General features: G+C 54.4%; 1 protein-coding gene across 2 annotated transcripts; it reads left to right on the top strand.

Annotated features, from left to right (window-relative positions):
- Nucleotides 1-3,348: 3,348 nt before the first annotated feature.
- Nucleotides 3,349-16,032, top strand: ARHGEF15 (Rho guanine nucleotide exchange factor 15). Of its 2 annotated transcripts, none has more exons than XM_055257629.2 (16): nt 3,349-3,451; nt 5,101-5,750; nt 6,032-6,364; nt 6,597-6,651; nt 8,321-8,379; nt 8,481-8,692; nt 8,828-8,988; nt 9,170-9,322; nt 9,433-9,562; nt 11,866-11,940; nt 12,050-12,142; nt 12,230-12,390; nt 12,487-12,639; nt 12,793-12,875; nt 12,980-13,084; nt 14,306-16,032. In XM_055257629.2, the coding sequence occupies exons 2-16, from the start codon at nt 5,150-5,152 to the stop codon at nt 14,455-14,457; spliced, it is 2,526 nt and encodes an 841-aa protein (XP_055113604.2). In that variant the 5' UTR covers nt 3,349-3,451; nt 5,101-5,149; the 3' UTR covers nt 14,458-16,032. The 2 variants fall into 2 exon arrangements, with proteins under 2 accessions (XP_055113604.2, XP_055113605.2); XM_055257630.2 differs by lacking the exon at nt 3,349-3,451 and adding an exon at nt 3,907-3,975.
- The last annotated feature ends 320 nt before the right edge of the window (nt 16,033-16,352 follow it).

Below are 16,352 nucleotides of genomic sequence, written 5' to 3'. Positions count from 1 at the left end.
GTGGTTGGGGTGCAGCTTGCTTTCATACATTTTAGGGAGACATGAGACTTCAATCAAATACTTTTTTTTTTTTTTTGAGACCAAGTCTCATTCTGTCACCCAGGCTGGAGTGCAGTGGCGCAATCTCAGCTCACTGCAACGTCTGCCTCCCAGGTTCAAGTGATTCTCCTGCCTCAGCCTCCTGAGTACAGTAGCTGGGATTACAGGCGCTCGCCACCACGCCCGGCTTATTTTTGTATTTTTAGTAGAGACGGGGTTTCACCATGTTGGCCAGGGTGGTCTCGAACTCCTGGCCTCAGCTGATCGGCCCGCCTCGGCCTCCCAAAGAGCTGGGATTACAAGCGTGAGCCACCGCGCCTGGCTTCAATCAAACACATTCAAATACATTTAAGAAATATAGGCCGGGCGTGGTGGCTCATGCCTGTAATCCCAGCACTTTGGGAGGCTGAGGTGGGCAGATCATCTGAGGTCAGAAGTTCGAGACCAGCCTGGCCAACATGGTGAAACTCCGTCTCTACTAAAAAAATAGCAAAAATTAGCCAGGCACAGTGGCACACGCTGGTAATCCCAGCTACTCGGGAGGCTGAGGCAGGAGAATCACTCGAACCTGGGAGGCGGAAGTTGCAGTGAATTGAGATCATGCCACTGCACTCCAGCCTGGGCAACAGAAAGAGTGTCAAAATAAATAAATAAATAAATAAATAAATAAATAAATAAATAAAAAGAAATAAATAAAAGGCTGGGCACAGTGGCTCATGTCTGTAATCGCAGTACTTTGGGAGGCCGAGGCAGGCAGATCACTTGAGGTCAGGAGTTCAAGACCAACCTGGCCAACGTGGTGAAACTCTATCTCTACTGAAAATACAAAAATTAGCCGGACGTGGTGGCGCATGCCTGTAATCCTAGCTGCTTAGGAGGTTGAGGTAAGAGAATTGCTTGAACCCAGGAGGCAGAGGTTGCAGTGAGCCGAAATCCTGCCACTGCATTCCAGCCTGGGCGACACAGTGAGACTCCGTCTCAAAAAAAAAAGAGGAGGCTGGGCGCGGTGGCTCACGCTTGTAATCCCAGCACTTTGGGAGGCCGAGGCGGGCGGATCACGAGGTCAGGAGATCGAGACCACGGTGAAACTCTGTCTCTACTAAAAATACAAAAAATTAGCCGGGCGTGGTGGCGGGCACCTGTAGTCCCAGCTACTTGGAGAGGCTGAGGCAGGAGAATGGCATGAACCCGGTAGGCGGAGCTTGCAGTGAGCCGAGATCGCGCCACTGCACTCCAGCCTGGGCGACAGAGCGAGACCCCGTCTCAAAAAAAAAAAAAAAGAGGAGTAGTGAACTGTGGGAAGGATTCAATTCAATTTGGCTCAATTAATCAACTATTGAGCACCCATTATGTGCCTGATCCTGTTCCAGAACTTTGGAATATACCAGCGTGAAAGGAAAATGAATCTTGGGGCCCCCAAATCACTAAGCTAAAGAAAAAGTCAAGCCGGGAACTGCTTAGGGCAAACTGCCTCCTACTCAAGGTCATCCCTCTGTTCACTGAGATAAATGCATATCTGGGGCCAGGCTCGGTGGCTCACGCCTGTAATCCCATCACTTTGGGAGGCTGAGGCGGACAGATCACGAGGTCAGGAGATTGCGACCATCCTGGTCAACATGGTGAAACCCCATCTCTACTAAAAGTACAAAAATTAGCTGGGTGTGGTGGCGCACGCCTGTAGTCCCAGCTACTCGGGAGGCTGAGGCAGGAGAATCGCTTGAATCTGGGAGATGGAAGTTGCAGTGAGCCAAGATCTCACACCACTGCACTCCAGCCTGGGTGACAGAGCAAGACTCTGTCAAAAAAAAAAAAATGCATATCTGATTGCCTTCTTTGGAAAGGCTAATCAGAAACTGAAAAGAATGCAACAGTTTGTCTCTCACCTACCTGTGACCTGGAAGCCCTCTCCATGCTTGAGTTGTCCCGCCTTTCTGGACTAAACCAATGTACATCTTACCTCAATCCTGGGTTCAAGTGATTCTCTCTCCTCAGCCTCCAGAGTAGCTGGGATTACAGGTGCCCGCCACCATGCCCAGCTAATTTTTGTATTTTTTTTTTAGTAGAGATGGGGTTTCACCATGTTGGCCAGGCTGGTCTCAAACTTCTGACCTCAGGTGGTCCACCCTCCTTGGCCTCCCAATCTGCTAGGATTACAGGCATGAGCCACAGCTCCTGGGACATTTTTTATTTTTATTTTTTTTGAGATGGACTCTTGCTCTGTTGCCTAGGCTGTAGTGCAGTGGCAGGATCTTGGCTCATTACAACCTCCGCCTCCCGGGTTCAAGTGATTCTCCTGCTTCACCCTCCCGAGTAGGTGGGAGCACAGGCGTGCGCCACCACGCCCGGCTAATTTTTTTGTATTTTTAGTAGAGACAGGGTTTCACCATGTTGACCAGGCTGGTCTTGAACTCCTGACCTCACATGATCCTTCTGCCTCAGCCTCCCAAAGTGCTGGGTTTACAGGCATGAGCCACTGTGCCTGACCTCTGCACATTTTTTATTGTTGTTTTCAGACAGCATATTGCTCTGTTGCCCAGGCTGGAGGGCAGTGGTGCGATCATGGCTCACTGTAGTGTCCAACTCCTGGGCTCAAGCAATCTTCCCACCTCAGCCTCCTGAGTAGCTGGGATCACAAATGTGTGCCATTATGGCTATTTTTTTTTTCTTTTGAGATAGAATTTCGCTCTTGTTGGCCAAGCTGAAGTGCAATGGCGCGATCTCGGCTCACTGCAATCTGTGCCTCCCGGGTTCAAGCAATTCTCCTGCCTCAGCCTCCTGAGTAGCTGGGACTACAGGTGTCCGCCACCACACCCTGCTAATTTTTTGTATTTTTAGTAGAAATGGGGTTTCACCATGTTAGTCAGGCTGGTCTTGAACTCCTGACCTCAGGTGATCCGCCGGCCTCGGCCTCTCCGAGTGCTGGGATTACAGACGCGAGCCACCTTGCCCGGCCTGTCCACGGCTAATTTTTAAAAAATCGTTTGTAGAGACAGGGTCGCACTATGTTGCCGAGGCTGGTCCTCCCGCCTTCCCCTCCCAAAGTGCTGAAGTGCTGGGATTGTAAAGATGAGCAACCAGGCCTGGCCCCCTGCAAATGTTATACCTCCCTGGAGGAGACAGACCCCAAGTCCACACCTCTCCTCTCCTCAGTCCTACCTCCTGGCCCTCCCCTTTTCTCCCTACACACACACACACACACACACACACACACACACACACACACACACACGCCAGACACAATGGCTGGGTGGGGCTGAGGAACTGGCTTCCTCCGCAGAGATCTCAATCTGGGCCCTGAGTTCCCACCCCAGAATCACAGGAACAGACACTTGGAGACCTCAGCCCTGCATTCCTTTCTCCAAGGGGCAGACAGGACAGGCTGAAAATAGCAACTGATTCCAAAAAGATAAAGGTAAATTCATGGGGACCTACTGCAGAGTTAGGGAGGGCAGCCTGCGGGAGGGTCCCTCGGTGTGAAATAGGCGTTGGCTCACGCCCGGCTCAGGAGACAGGTGGTGGTGCAAGTCCAGGGAAAGATGGTGAGACTCGACATGGAGGGACGCACGCAGCATCCCTTAGCTGAGACAGAGGCATCCAGACACCCATGCTGCCCAGCCTGGCTCTGTGCCATTGCCGTCTTGTCCTCATCCCCACCCGTGTCCACCTCACCCCTGTGAGCCCCGATCCACACAGCTGTGCAGGTAGAACCTGCGCACACACTTTCCAAGCCTGAATTTCAGCTTTTCCCCAGACCCCTTTAACCTCTGAGACCCTGGATACCTCTGTCTCCTGGGGCCCCGTGTGATATGCGCATGTGGAGAGTGGTGTGGTTTGTGAGGTAGGGGGGGTGTCCGGTTGGGAGGCGGATCTGATTCCTGTTTCCTGCCCCTACTCACTCAGCCCTGGGAGGTGACTGAGAGTGGAAGGGATTCAAGGGTGAGTGCTTGGGGCCCGAGTACCTGGGTTCCTGAGTGGGGGGTAGGGAAGGAAGTAAATGCAGGTACCCAAGAGGGGGTGGGATCCCTGAGGGGCAGGGGCTGGGGAGGAGCTGGCCAGTGGTCAAGACCACCGTGTGGGTCACTTTGCTAAATGACTTTCTGCCAGAACACAGAGGCCACTGAGCTGCAAGACCCATCATCTACAATCCCCTTGTTCTCCCCTCATCATTTCTCAAGGACCCAATCCGAGGCCTGGAGGGGTCTGACTCTCCTGCTGAGCCCTGAAGGGAGTTTGGGGGTTCCTCTGCTTCCCAGCCCTGACCCTGCAGCCTTCTTGGGACTGTAGCCTCCTTCCTGGAGGGAGGAAGAGAAACCCAGGCCGCAGTGCCTTGGCCCGACTGGTCCTCTCCTTCGGTTTGCCCTCCCAGCCACCTCTCCAGGCCTCCTGGCAAGACCCATGCCTGTGCTGGGCCTCTCTCTGTGACCAGACCCGAGGGCAGGCGGGGATGATCAGACTCAGGACAGGAGAGACCGCACCAGGACCTCCTCATCTCCGGGGGTCAGAGGCTCCAGGAATCTTGATGGCAGGAAAAGGAGACTAAAAATAATCCGGAAAGGGAGAGTCCGGAGAGAGGAACTGGGAAATGGGGGGCGGAGGGCCGGTGGAGCAGGGAAACAGTGATGCACGCCTCGCAGCCCAGGCCCGGCAGACAGGCGCGCCCACGGCACCCAGACCCAGACAGCACAGAACACACATGGCACACCCACCCTGGCACCGCTATCTCAGACACTCACACCGAGAACTTCCTAAAGGGCCACACGCCACACACTGTACGCTCCACTCTTCCCCTGCCCACCCACCCGGCAAGCACAGAACTCACACACTCACAACACACCGTGCCACCCCCCACACAAACCACACACAAACCTCCACAACACTCCACGGACACACGGTTCAGTGGGCAGACATGGAGCAGCTGTATCCCGTATTGAGTTTTATGGATTCTCTGGAACCCCCACACCAGCCTTCCCTCCTGACTTCAAAATCCTGCCTTCCAGTGGCCTCAGTTTACCCTCCCTGAGGGGCACTAAGGGTCTTTCTCTTTCCCTCCCTCCTCCTCAGGGGATGACTCCAGCAGAGCACCTCACTCCTTTGAAGAGCACAGAGGAAGATGTCAGCCCAGTCCCTTCCTGCAGCAACACCCCCCACGCAGAAGCCGCCTCGGATCATACGCCCCCGCCCTCCTTCTCGTTCCAGGGCTGCCCAGTCCCCAGGGCCTCCCCACAATGGCTCCTCTCCACAAGAACTACCCCAAAACTCCAATGATGCACCAACCCCAATGTGCGCCCCCATCTTCTGGGAGCCCCCAGCTGCATCCCTCAAGCCCCCTGCTCTTTTGCCCCCCTCAGCTTCTAGAGCCAGCCTCGACTCCCAGACTTCTCCAGACTCACCTTTCAGCACTCCCACACCTAGTCCAGTGTCTCGGCGCTCCGCCTCCCCAGAACCTGCTCCCCGGTCTCCAGTCCCCCCACCCAAGCCCTCTGGGTCACCCTGCATGCCTCTACTCCCTATGGCCGGGGTCCTGGCTCAGAATGGCTCTGCCTCAGCCCCTGGCACTGTGCGGAGGCTGGCTGGCAGGTTCGAGGGGGGTGCTGAAGGCCGGGCTCAGGATGCAGATGCCCCGGAGCCAAGTCTCCAAGTGAGAGCAGATGTGAATGGGGAGAGAGAAGCTCCCCTCACCGGGAGTGGGTCCCAGGAGAATGGTGCTCCAGGTGAGTGTGGGGGGCGGGGGGCGCTGGGTGACCTCAATCCACCCATCTTCTTCGTTTTCAGGGCTAACAACTTTCAGGGGCTACCTTTTCAAAAATGGATTTAATGTTTGGGATATCTGGTTTCTGTATGCCGGGATTTGAAGGGAGTCAGGGTGGAGGAGATCTATAGATGCCTGGACCTTGATGTTGCAGTTGCTGGGCAGGTTAAAGATGGAGATGGTCTGGGCAGGGGTGGAGCTGGGCCCCAAGGGCTTTCTCCTTAGGCTACCCGTCTCCCACAGATGCTGGCCTGGCCTGCCCTCCCTGCTGCCCCTGTATCTGCCACACCACCCGGCCTGGCCTGGAGCTCAGATGGGTGCCTGTGGGGGGCTATGAGGAGATCCCCAGGGTCCCCCGTCGGGCCTCCCCGCTGCGGACCTCTCGCTCCCGCCCAAATCCTCCAAGCATCGGTCACCCTGCCGTTGTCCTCACATCCTACCGCTCCACTGCTGAGCGCAAACTCCTGCCACCCCTCAAGCCTCCCAAACCAACTCGTGTCAGGCAGGACGCCACCATTTTCGGGGACCCCCCAGAGCCAGATCTCGATCTGCCTTCTGAAGATGGAATCCAAACAGGTGCAGGGCCTGGGGGAGTGGACCTCTGGGCTGTGGGGTGGAGGGGGACTAAAGCCCAGCAAACTACAATCCCCAACAGGCACTGGGCTCTTTGCTTCCCTACCAGCTGCTGCTCTGGTGCTGAAGAGAGTTGCAGTTTTTATAGTAACCGTCCCTGCTGGGGCTAGAGTCGGGAGTCCTGGGCTGGGGATCCTGGAGTTTTTTTTCTCTTCACTCTGGCTTCTGTCTCCAGGGGACAGTCCTGATGAAGCTCCTCGGAATGCTCCTCCAGCAACTGTGGAGGGGAGGTACCAAACACCCCCACCCCTACTCCCTGGTTCTCTCCCCACCATGCTTCTACCTGAGGGCAGACTAACCTTCAGCTCCAGCTAAATCCCACCTCCACAAAGGTGAGGGGACAAGGGCCAGGGCTCTAGAGATAAGCAGCCCTTGTTTCGAATCCCAGCTCTGACCTTTATCAATTCTGTGATCTTATAGAAGGCCGCGCGTGGTGGCTTATGTCTGTAATCCCAGCACTTTGGGAGGCCGAGGCGGGAGGATCACCTGAGGTCAGGAGTTCAAGATCAGCCTGGCTAACATGGTGAAACCCCGTCTCTACTAAAAATACAAAAATTAGCCAGGCATGGTGATGGGTGCCTGTAGTCCCAGCTACTCGGGAGGCTGAGGCAGGAGAATTGCTTGGACCTGGGAGATGGAGGTTACAGGGAGCCAAGATCATGCCATTGCACTCCAGCCTGGGCGACAAGAGAGAAACTCCATCTCAAAAAAAAAAAAAAAAAAGATCTATAGCCTTCCTGGGTCTCAGTGTCCTCATCTATGAAATGGGGCTAAGCATAGGAACCACCTCATGGAATTGTGGGGATATGATATTGTGAAGAGCCGGGCCCAGAGTAAGTGGGTGCACCATTTTAACTCTCTTCCCTCACCTTGAGCTTCTATTGCAATTTTTTTTTTTTTTTTTGAGACGGAGTCTCGCTCTGTCGCCCAGGCTGGAGTGCAGTGGCGCAATCTCGGCTCACTGCAAGCTCCGCCTCCCGGGTTCACGCCATTCTCCTGCCTCAGCCTCTCCGAGTAGCTGGGACTACAGGCGCCCGCCACCACGCCCGGCTAATTTTTTGTATTTTTTAGTAGAGATGGGGTTTCATCGTGGTCTCAATCTCCTGACCTCGTGATCCGCCCGCCTCGGCCTCCCAAAGTGCTGGGATTACAAGCGTGAGCCACCGCGCCCGGCCTTCTATTGCAATTATTGTCTGAAAATCTATTTGGCAATCATGACCATCTCTTCTATGCTATCCAGGCTTGTTAATTATCTTAGATTCACCATTGTTATCAGAAGTTATCTGGGTCCATTCATTTATTCAACAAACATTTACTAGTGTGGTTTTTAGCTTGGGCGAGTGGGGGTGTGGTGGTGCTGATGACCAGAGCAGGGGAGATAAGGGGATGCAGGTGCTGGTGGGAGGTGTGAGAGTTTGTAGTCCATCACGTTGAGCTTCCTTGACACACAAATAGGGCATTCCAGACAATGGTTGCTACGTGAGATGGCTGACAAGGAGACTCAGAAGTCTCTGGTCTACGATAGTTGACATAAGAATGTCAACTAAGCCCACTTAGTTCAGGGGCTCCTCTATAAAAGGCACATAAAAAGATCTGGAATTTGGGCTGGGCAAAGTAGCTTACGCCTGTAATCCTGACACTTTGCGAGGCCAAGGTAGCAGGATTGCTTGAGGCCAGGAGTTTAAGACCAGCCTGGGCAACATAGCGAGTCCTTGTCTTTCCCCTTCAAAAAAGAAAAAAAAAAAAAAAAAGAAAAACCTGAGGTTTGATGTGGGGAGCCGTCAGGGTCCCTACATCCAACCTGCACGTGGATTGCCCTGTCCAGCATGGGAACAAGCACCCCTGTGGTGGGCAGCAGTGGTGGCCCTGGGGACTCCCTTCCCTTTCTTTTCTCCACAGGGAAGAGGAGGGGCTAGAGGTGCTGAAGGAGCAGAATTGGGAGCTGCCCCTGCAGGATGGTGAGGGCCTCTGGACCTGAGGGTCCCTGCTGTGACCATCAAGCAGTGGGGAAGGGTTTGGGAGCCCTGGGCTTCCCTGAAGTGCTATGTTTGCCCTCTAGAACCTCTGTACCAGACCTACCGAGCAGCCGTGCTGTCAGAGGAGCTGTGGGGGGTCGGTGAGGATGGGAGTCCTTCTCCAGCAAATGCTGGAGATGCGCCCACCTTCCCACGACCCCCTGGACCTCGTAACACCCTGTGGCAGGAGCTTCCGGCTGTGCAAGCCAGCGGCCTTCTGGATACCCTCAGCTCCCAGGAGAGGCGCATGCAGGAGGTGGGAGCTGAAAGTGGGAGATGGGAAGAGGGTGCTGGGGTTGGGCTGCATGGGTCAGGCATGGGGAGGAGGGCCCAGGGTCCTAGCTTCCCACGGTGAACTGGGCTTCCTACGACTGCCTGCTCTTCTTTCTAGAGTCTTTTTGAGGTGGTGACATCCGAGGCTTCCTACCTGCGCTCCCTGCGGCTGCTGACCGACACCTTCGTGCTGAGCCAGGCACTCCGGGACACGCTCACCCCCCGCGATCACCACACACTCTTCTCCAATGTGCAGCGAGTCCAGGGAGTCAGCGAGCGGTCAGTGGCTTTCCGTCCTTCCAGGGAACCCGCCCTTAGGCTACTGGGCACGCCCTTTCCTCTCTCCCGGGCCCAGGTCCTTCCTTCTTACGGACTCAGTTAGTTCCCAGCCCTTCTCTGAAGAACCCGGGAGACCCGGCTCTCTGCCCCGCCCCATTGCTTGCTTCCCCAATTCCTTCAGGTTTCTAGCAACGCTTCTGTCCCGTGTGCGCTCTTCCCCCCACATCAGCGACCTGTGTGACGTGGTGCATGCCCACGCCGTGGGGCCTTTCTCGGTGTATGTGGATTATGTGCGTAACCAGCAGTATCAGGAGGAGACCTACAGCCGCCTCATGTGAGTGTCCCAGGGGTGGCAGGAAGCTGGGGAGAGGGGTGGGGTCGAGGCCACAGCAGGCTGGGGCACCAGGGCCTCCAGGCAGCCGCTAGCCAGGCCTGCTTCTGCAGGGACACCAACGTGCGCTTCTCCGCCGAGCTGCGCCGGCTGCAGAGCCTGCCTAAGTGTGAGCGGCTCCCGCTGCCGTCCTTCCTGCTACTGCCCTTCCAGCGCATCACCCGGCTCCGCATGCTGCTGCAGGTACCTGTCCCGGCTGCGGCCGTTTCTGCCCCACCAACCCCATTGGAGAACTCTCCCGAGGGATTCTTGGCCCTCCAGCTATCACCATGCACTACTCCACCTTAAACATAAAATCCCCCAAATCATAACTCCGAATCTGGGTCTCTCAGCCTAGGACCCACCAAGCCCTACCTCAGGGGCCGTGTGCTCTTCCCCTTATCTAGACTGCCTCCAGGTCCAGGTGCAGGGAAAGCCCTCTGGCTGGAGACATGAGTTCCACACCTAGCTCTGCCACTGACTCTCTGAGTGACCTTGGGCAAGTGCCTTCTGCTCGCTGGGTCTCATGGGGAGTGTGTGAGTGGTTTTTGAGGTTGTCTCTGGCTATATTCTTCTACCCATATGCCTTCCCAGCTGGGGTGATATCACCCCCAAGGGGGTAAAAATTGGTTCTTTGGGGGTGAAAATAATCTTAGTTATTCCAACAGTTGTACTCCATTAAGCTTTAGTGCATAAGCAGAGTTCCAGTAGATCTGTAGAATTAAACTTTCATGGTGAGGGAGATGTTTAGGGAAAATTATCTAAAAAAGGCACCTTAGTGGGGTGATGCTGGGGAAAAAAAGTTTGAGATTTGAGACACTTTCTTCCTCCTCTTCCTCCTCCTGCTCTTCTCCTTCTCCTTCTTTGAGACAGAGTCTCACTCTGTCACCCAGGCTGGAGTGCAGTGGCGCAATATCGGCTCACTGCAACCTCTGCCTCCCGGGTTCAAGCGATTCTCCTGCCTCAGACTTGTGAGTAGCTGGGATTACAGGTGTGGACTACCATGCCCGGCTAATTATTATATTATTAGTAGAGATGGGGTTTCACCATGTTGGCCAGGCTGGCTAATTATTGTATTATTAGTAGAGATGGGGTTTCACCATGTTGGCCAGGCTGCTTTCGAACTCCTGACCTCATGTGGTCCACCCGCCTCAGCCTCCCAAAGTGCTGGCATTACAGGCATGAGCCACTGCACCCGGCCTGAGACACTCTCTTCTATTGCAAAGCAGAGACTCCTTTCTAACCAGGTCGCCCAATATGGGGATCTTCAGAGCAGTGGCACGATCACGGCTCACTGCAGCCTCAAATTCCTGGGCTCAAGGGATCCTCATGCCTCAGCCTCTAGAGTAGCTGGTACTACAATGCCACCATGCCTGGCTATTTATTAATTTTTATTTTTATAGAGACAGGGTCTCACTGTGTTGGCCAGGCTGGTCTTGAACTCCTGGCCGCAAGCAATCCTCCTATCTCAGCTTCTCAAAGCTCTGGCATTACAGGTGTGAGCTGCTGAGCCCAGCGAATGGGGGGATCTTTATGTGAAGAGTTCCCAACTAGATTATCAGCGTCTTTATGATCTTATTCAGCTTTATCTATCCCCAGTGTAGACAACACAATAACAATGATGATACTAATCATAATAGCTCAATAGCTATTGAGCTTTCTAGGAATAGTTCTAAGTGCTATACACCTGCGTAACCTTACCCACAACTATGTGAGGGTAGGAACTATTATTTATCCTACTTTAGAGATGAGAAAGCTAAGGCACAGGTCACATAACTTGCCCCAGGTCATATAGAAATAATTGATGGAGACAAAATTGTAATCTAAGCACTCTTAGCTACTCTGCTATATTGCCTGCACTAACAGTTTTGGTTAATAATTATTAAAATAATAGGAACCTTCGGGGCCGGCAAGGTGGCTCATGCCTGTAATCCCAGCACTTTGGAAGGCTGAGGCGGGTGGATCATCTGAGGTTGGGAGTTCAAGACCAGCCTGGCCAACATGGTGAAACCCTGCCTCTACTACAAATACAAAAAAATTAGCCGAGCATGGTGGCAGTTGCCTGTAATCCCAGCTACTTGGGAGGCTGAGGCAGGAGAATCACTTGAACCCGGGAGGCAGAGGTTGCAGTGAGCTGAGATCGTGCCACTGCACTCCAGCCTGGGTGACAGAGCCAGACTCCCGACAAAAAAAAAAAAAAGGAACCTTGTTTTTAACATTTAATATGTGCCAAGAACTATGCTAAGCACTTTACATATATTACCTTCTTGAATCCTCAAAACAATGCTATTGATATGCTAGGTGGGTATTAGCCCCATTTTACAGATGGGGAAGCTGAGGCTCAGAGAGGTAACAGGACTTGCTCAGGGTTCTGCAGATGGTGAGTGATGAGGTCTGTCAGCTTTGTTGAAACTGGCCAAAGCAGGCAGGGTCCTCTGAGCTGTGGCACCTCTGAATCCCAGGGCCACAGAGCAGGGGGCCCAGTCACCCTTCCTCCTTGTTCCCAGAATATCCTGCGCCAGACAGAAGAGGGGTCCAGCCGTCAGGAGAATGCCCAGAAGGCCCTGGGTGCTGTCAGCAAGGTGGGCAGGGGGGAAGCTGAAGCAGGGGGAGGTGACAAGGTGGTAGAGAGAAATGGTAGGGAGTAGGGGGCTGCTCGCTGGGGTGGGTGACACAGCTCCCCTTACCTAGATCATCGAGCGTTGCAGCGCTGAGGTGGGACGCATGAAGCAGACTGAAGAGCTGATCCGGCTCACCCAAAGGCTGCGCTTCCACAAAGTCAAGGTACATCCCTGCCCAGGCTCCCCATCTTGCCCTGCCCCACGTTGCTGCTGCCACGCTAGAACCTCCTCTGCCTCCGCTTCCTCGCAGGCTCTGCCCCTGGTCTCCTGGTCACGGCGCCTGGAATTCCAGGGAGAGCTGACCGAGTTAGGGTGCCGGAGGGGGGGCGTGCTCTTTGCCTCACGCCCCCGCTTCACCCCTCTTTGCCTGCTGCTCTTTAGCGACCTGCTGCTCATCACTCAGCCTAAGAGGTGAGTCCTAGGGAAGGAAGGAGCCCAGGCTGGAGTGGGCAGGAGGGGTCCAGTGGGACCCCTGCTGTCCTTCTGAACGATCTCATCCCTGGGCAGTGGGCAGCGGCTACAGGTTCTGGACTATGCCCATCGCTCCCTGGTCCAGGCCCAGCAGGTTCCGGATCCATCTGGACCCCCTACCTTCCGCCTCTCCCTTCTCAGCAACCACCAGGGCCGCCCCACCCACCGGCTACTCCAAGCTTCTTCCCTGTGAGTTGTGTTTCCTTCAGAAAACACCCTTGGGACACCTATCTGACCTCTCAGACCTCCCCCCACTTCCCCAGTCTCTCTCTTCTGTGGCTCCTGCCTCAGCCGCAGAGGATCTCTTGGGCCAACTGTGACACTTCTCAATATCCCCACCAGATCAGACATGCAGCGCTGGCTGGGGGCCTTCCCGACCCCAGGCCCCCTTCCCTGCTCCTCAGACACCATCTACGAGGACTGTGGTGAGTATCCCCCTAGAGGGGAGGAGGGAAGAAAAAGTGAGCCTTAGAGGAATATGGGGGAGAAGCTAAACAGAATCACTTTAATGTCACCCACCCCCAACCAGACTGTTCCCAGGAACTGTGTTCAGAGTCGTCTGCACCTGCCAAGACTGAAGGACGGAGCCTGGAGTCCAGGGCTGCCCCCAAACACCTGCACAAGACCCCTGAAGGTGAGAAAGTCTTTCATTTATTTATTTTATATTTATTCTTATTATTTTTTGAGACAGAGTCTCATTCTGTCAGCCAGGCTAGAGTGCAGTGGTGTGAGCTCGGCTCACTGCAGCCTCTGCCTCCTGGGTTCAAGGGATTCTCCTGCCTCAACCTCCCAAGTAGCTGGGATTACAGGCACCCACCACCACGTCTGGCTAATTTTTGTATTTTTAGTAGAGATGGGGTTTCACCATGTTGGCCAGGCTGGTCTTGAACTCAGGTGATCCATCCGCTTCCACCTCCCAAAGTGCTGGGATTATAGGCATGAGCCTCCAGTGCCCAGCCTTATTTCTATTTTTTTTAAATGGAGGTGGGGGTCTCACTATGTTGCTCAGGCTGGTCTTGAACTCCTGGGCTCAAGTGATCCTCCTGCCTCAGCCTCCCAAAGTGCTGGGATTACAGGCATGAGCCACTGCGCCTGGCTGTGTTTCATTTATTCATTCAATAAATATTTATTAAGCACCTACGAAGTGCCACTTGCTGTTCTAGGGACTGTGAATCAAACATATCACACTTCCTTCCTTGCTGGAGCTATGTTCTAGCAGAGGAGGCAGACAATAAACAATGAGCAAAATAGATAAGTACATTATAAAGTATATGTGAAGGTGATGAGTGTTATGGAAAAAAAAAAAAGTGAGCAGAGCAAAGAAGGTCAGGAGTTCCAGGGTTGTGCAGACTGAAATTTTCAATAGGGAGGCCGAGGTGGACCTCACTGAGAAGGCAGCATGAAGCTTCATGGAGCTAATTTAGGCCCATGGTGTCTGGGGGAAGAGTGTCCCAGCTGGAGGCAGCAGGCAGTGCAAAGGCCCTGCAGCTGGTGTGTGACTGAGGAACTGTAAGGAGGCCAGTGTGGCTAGCAGGAGAGAGAAAGGGGGAGAAGCAAATGAGGTCATAGAAGTGGCAGGGATGGGATCACACAGGACCTGACAGGTCCCTACAAGGACTCCACCTCTTTCTCCAAGAGACATAACCAGCCACTGCAGGGCTTGACGGAGGAGCAGCCCAGACCCTCTCCGAGCTGCTGTCACCTCCACTTCTGATGCCCTTTCTAGCGATGCTCCAGGCTTGTCCATGAATTCCCACAGCTACAGTGACCCTGAAGGCCTGAGACCCCATGAGGCCCCCTTTCCCACCTGATCCCTGCCCCCACCTCACTGGAGCCCCTGTCTCTCTTCCCCCAGGTTGGCTGAAGGGGCTTCCTGGGGCCTTCCCTGCCCAGCTGGTGTGTGAAGTCACAGGGGAACACGAAAGGAGGAGGCACCTTCGCCAGCACCAGAGGCTTCTCGAGGCTGTTGGACCTTCTTCAGGCACCCCCAATGCCCCCCGACCCTAATGCAGGCTGAGGAGGGGGCACAGGTTGGGAGATACTTACCAGTGTGGCACGGAGAGAACAAAGCCCATTCATCCATTGGATTCACTGTCAGTGGAGATACTACCTCTTGTGACAACCAATAGAGATTGAGCTTCAGGACAGGGCAGCCAATGAAAACGGCTGCCTGAGTCCACAGCAATAAGAATGAATGAGGATGCCTTGAATGTATGGCCAATGGAGACAGAGGCTTAGTGCAGAGCAGCCAATGGGTACTGAGCTGGCAGAGCCTACGGCCAATGAGTATTCCTGCTATGCTCAGGGCCAAGGAAGACAAAACTAGGTCATGGCAGTTGAAAAAGGGCCTCATTGGAGATAAAGTCCTAGGATAAAATTGGGAACAGGAATGAGCAGGAAGCCAACCAGCCAAAGAAAATGGTGATCTGGACCCAAGAGACCAGTAGTCACCCTCCTTGTTTCTGCAGCAATGACTGGTCCTGTCTTTTGAGTCTGGGAAATACTAGTCTCCATTCCTGGATGCTTCCTGTGCCCTCTCAAGCCAGTTCTTCTCTTCCAGAAGAATTCAGAGCGTGTGTCTCAGAAAATCTGTGTGTGTGCACGTGCATGTGTAGATATGTGCGTATATGTATCAGGGAAGGCATTCTGCTGACTGTGGTGTGTGTGTGGTGATTGTGCTCCTCACCCACAAATGACTGAGTGCTCCATTTCTTCCTTTACCTCCCATTTTTCCTACTACTCGCTCCAAGAAAGATGCTAAGTCTGAGCTCCAGAAGAGACTGTGCTGGGTGTGGCTTGGCACCCAGGGGATGAGAGCCCCGAGCTCTGGGTCTCTTGGAGGCTAGGGTTCTGTGGCAGTTGCAGGGCAGTGTTATGGAGCAGCCAACAGCCTGGCAGAGGAGCCCAAGGGACTGAAGAAGGCCAGTAGCTGGGTCCTGAGGCCCCTGAAGTCTGCAGGCCCTTCTCCTTGCCCCAAATACTGGCCTCCATAATTCCTGCCTGCAGATCCCCCAACTGGAACTACAATCCACCAGCCAGCTTCAGCCTTGAGCTTCGGAACCACATTAGATCCTGCATCTGGGTGAAGAGACGGGAGCTGTGGACCACAGGCCAGCCAGTGAACCTCCCGGTCTTTCTTGCCTTTGTCCTGATCCTCTCGCAGAAACACTGGGCCAAACAGTGGGGAGAGATTGGAGAGCGGGTGTGGCTGCCCAACCCCATCCAGAGCATCTGCTTCCAGATGAGCAAATGCCTCGCATGATACCAGAGGAGGTGAGGAACAGAGACAGCAAGGCAGACGGTGGCTGGCAGGGGGGCCCAGGCCCGGGACGAGGCCTCCCCTTCAGCTCAGGCACAGCAACTTGCCCAGGACTGACATTGTCACACTGACTGCAGGAGGCACAGGGACTCCGGGAGACTCAGAGGGCAAAGAGCACTGGCATTTGGCATGTCCACGACGTTGGAGACTCCCCCAGCAGGGTGCCTGACATGTGGGGAACCCTCAGTAAATAGTGGTGCATTTGTATTGAGGCTCTCCGGGGAAGTGTGTGCTTATAGGAGCAGTGGTCTCCAAGTGTGGTTTATAAGGGGGATGGGGTTGCTTGGAAAGGGGTCCAGAGCAGGGGTCAATTCTGTTGGGAACTGGGGCTTGAAGGTCAGGTGCAAGACCTGAGGGTGTCAGCCCACTCACAGTTCCTGAGGGATCTCAGATGGTGGTGGTGGTGGCAATGGTGGTGGGTTTGCAGCAGCTGTGGTTGGGGGCTGTTGCAGGCTGAGCACTGCCTGGGGCTCTGGCAGGGGATGATAATGCAGCAAGAAGGATAAAAAGGGCAGTCAGGGCTGGGCACGGTGACTCGCACCCGTAATCCCAGCACTTTGGGAGGCTGAGGTGGGCAGATCAC

Source organism: Symphalangus syndactylus, chromosome 20 (assembly GCF_028878055.3).
Source record: "Symphalangus syndactylus isolate Jambi chromosome 20, NHGRI_mSymSyn1-v2.1_pri, whole genome shotgun sequence".
Lineage (NCBI taxonomy): Eukaryota > Metazoa > Chordata > Mammalia > Primates > Hylobatidae > Symphalangus > Symphalangus syndactylus.
This window is presented reverse-complemented; position numbering and strand designations above follow the sequence as displayed.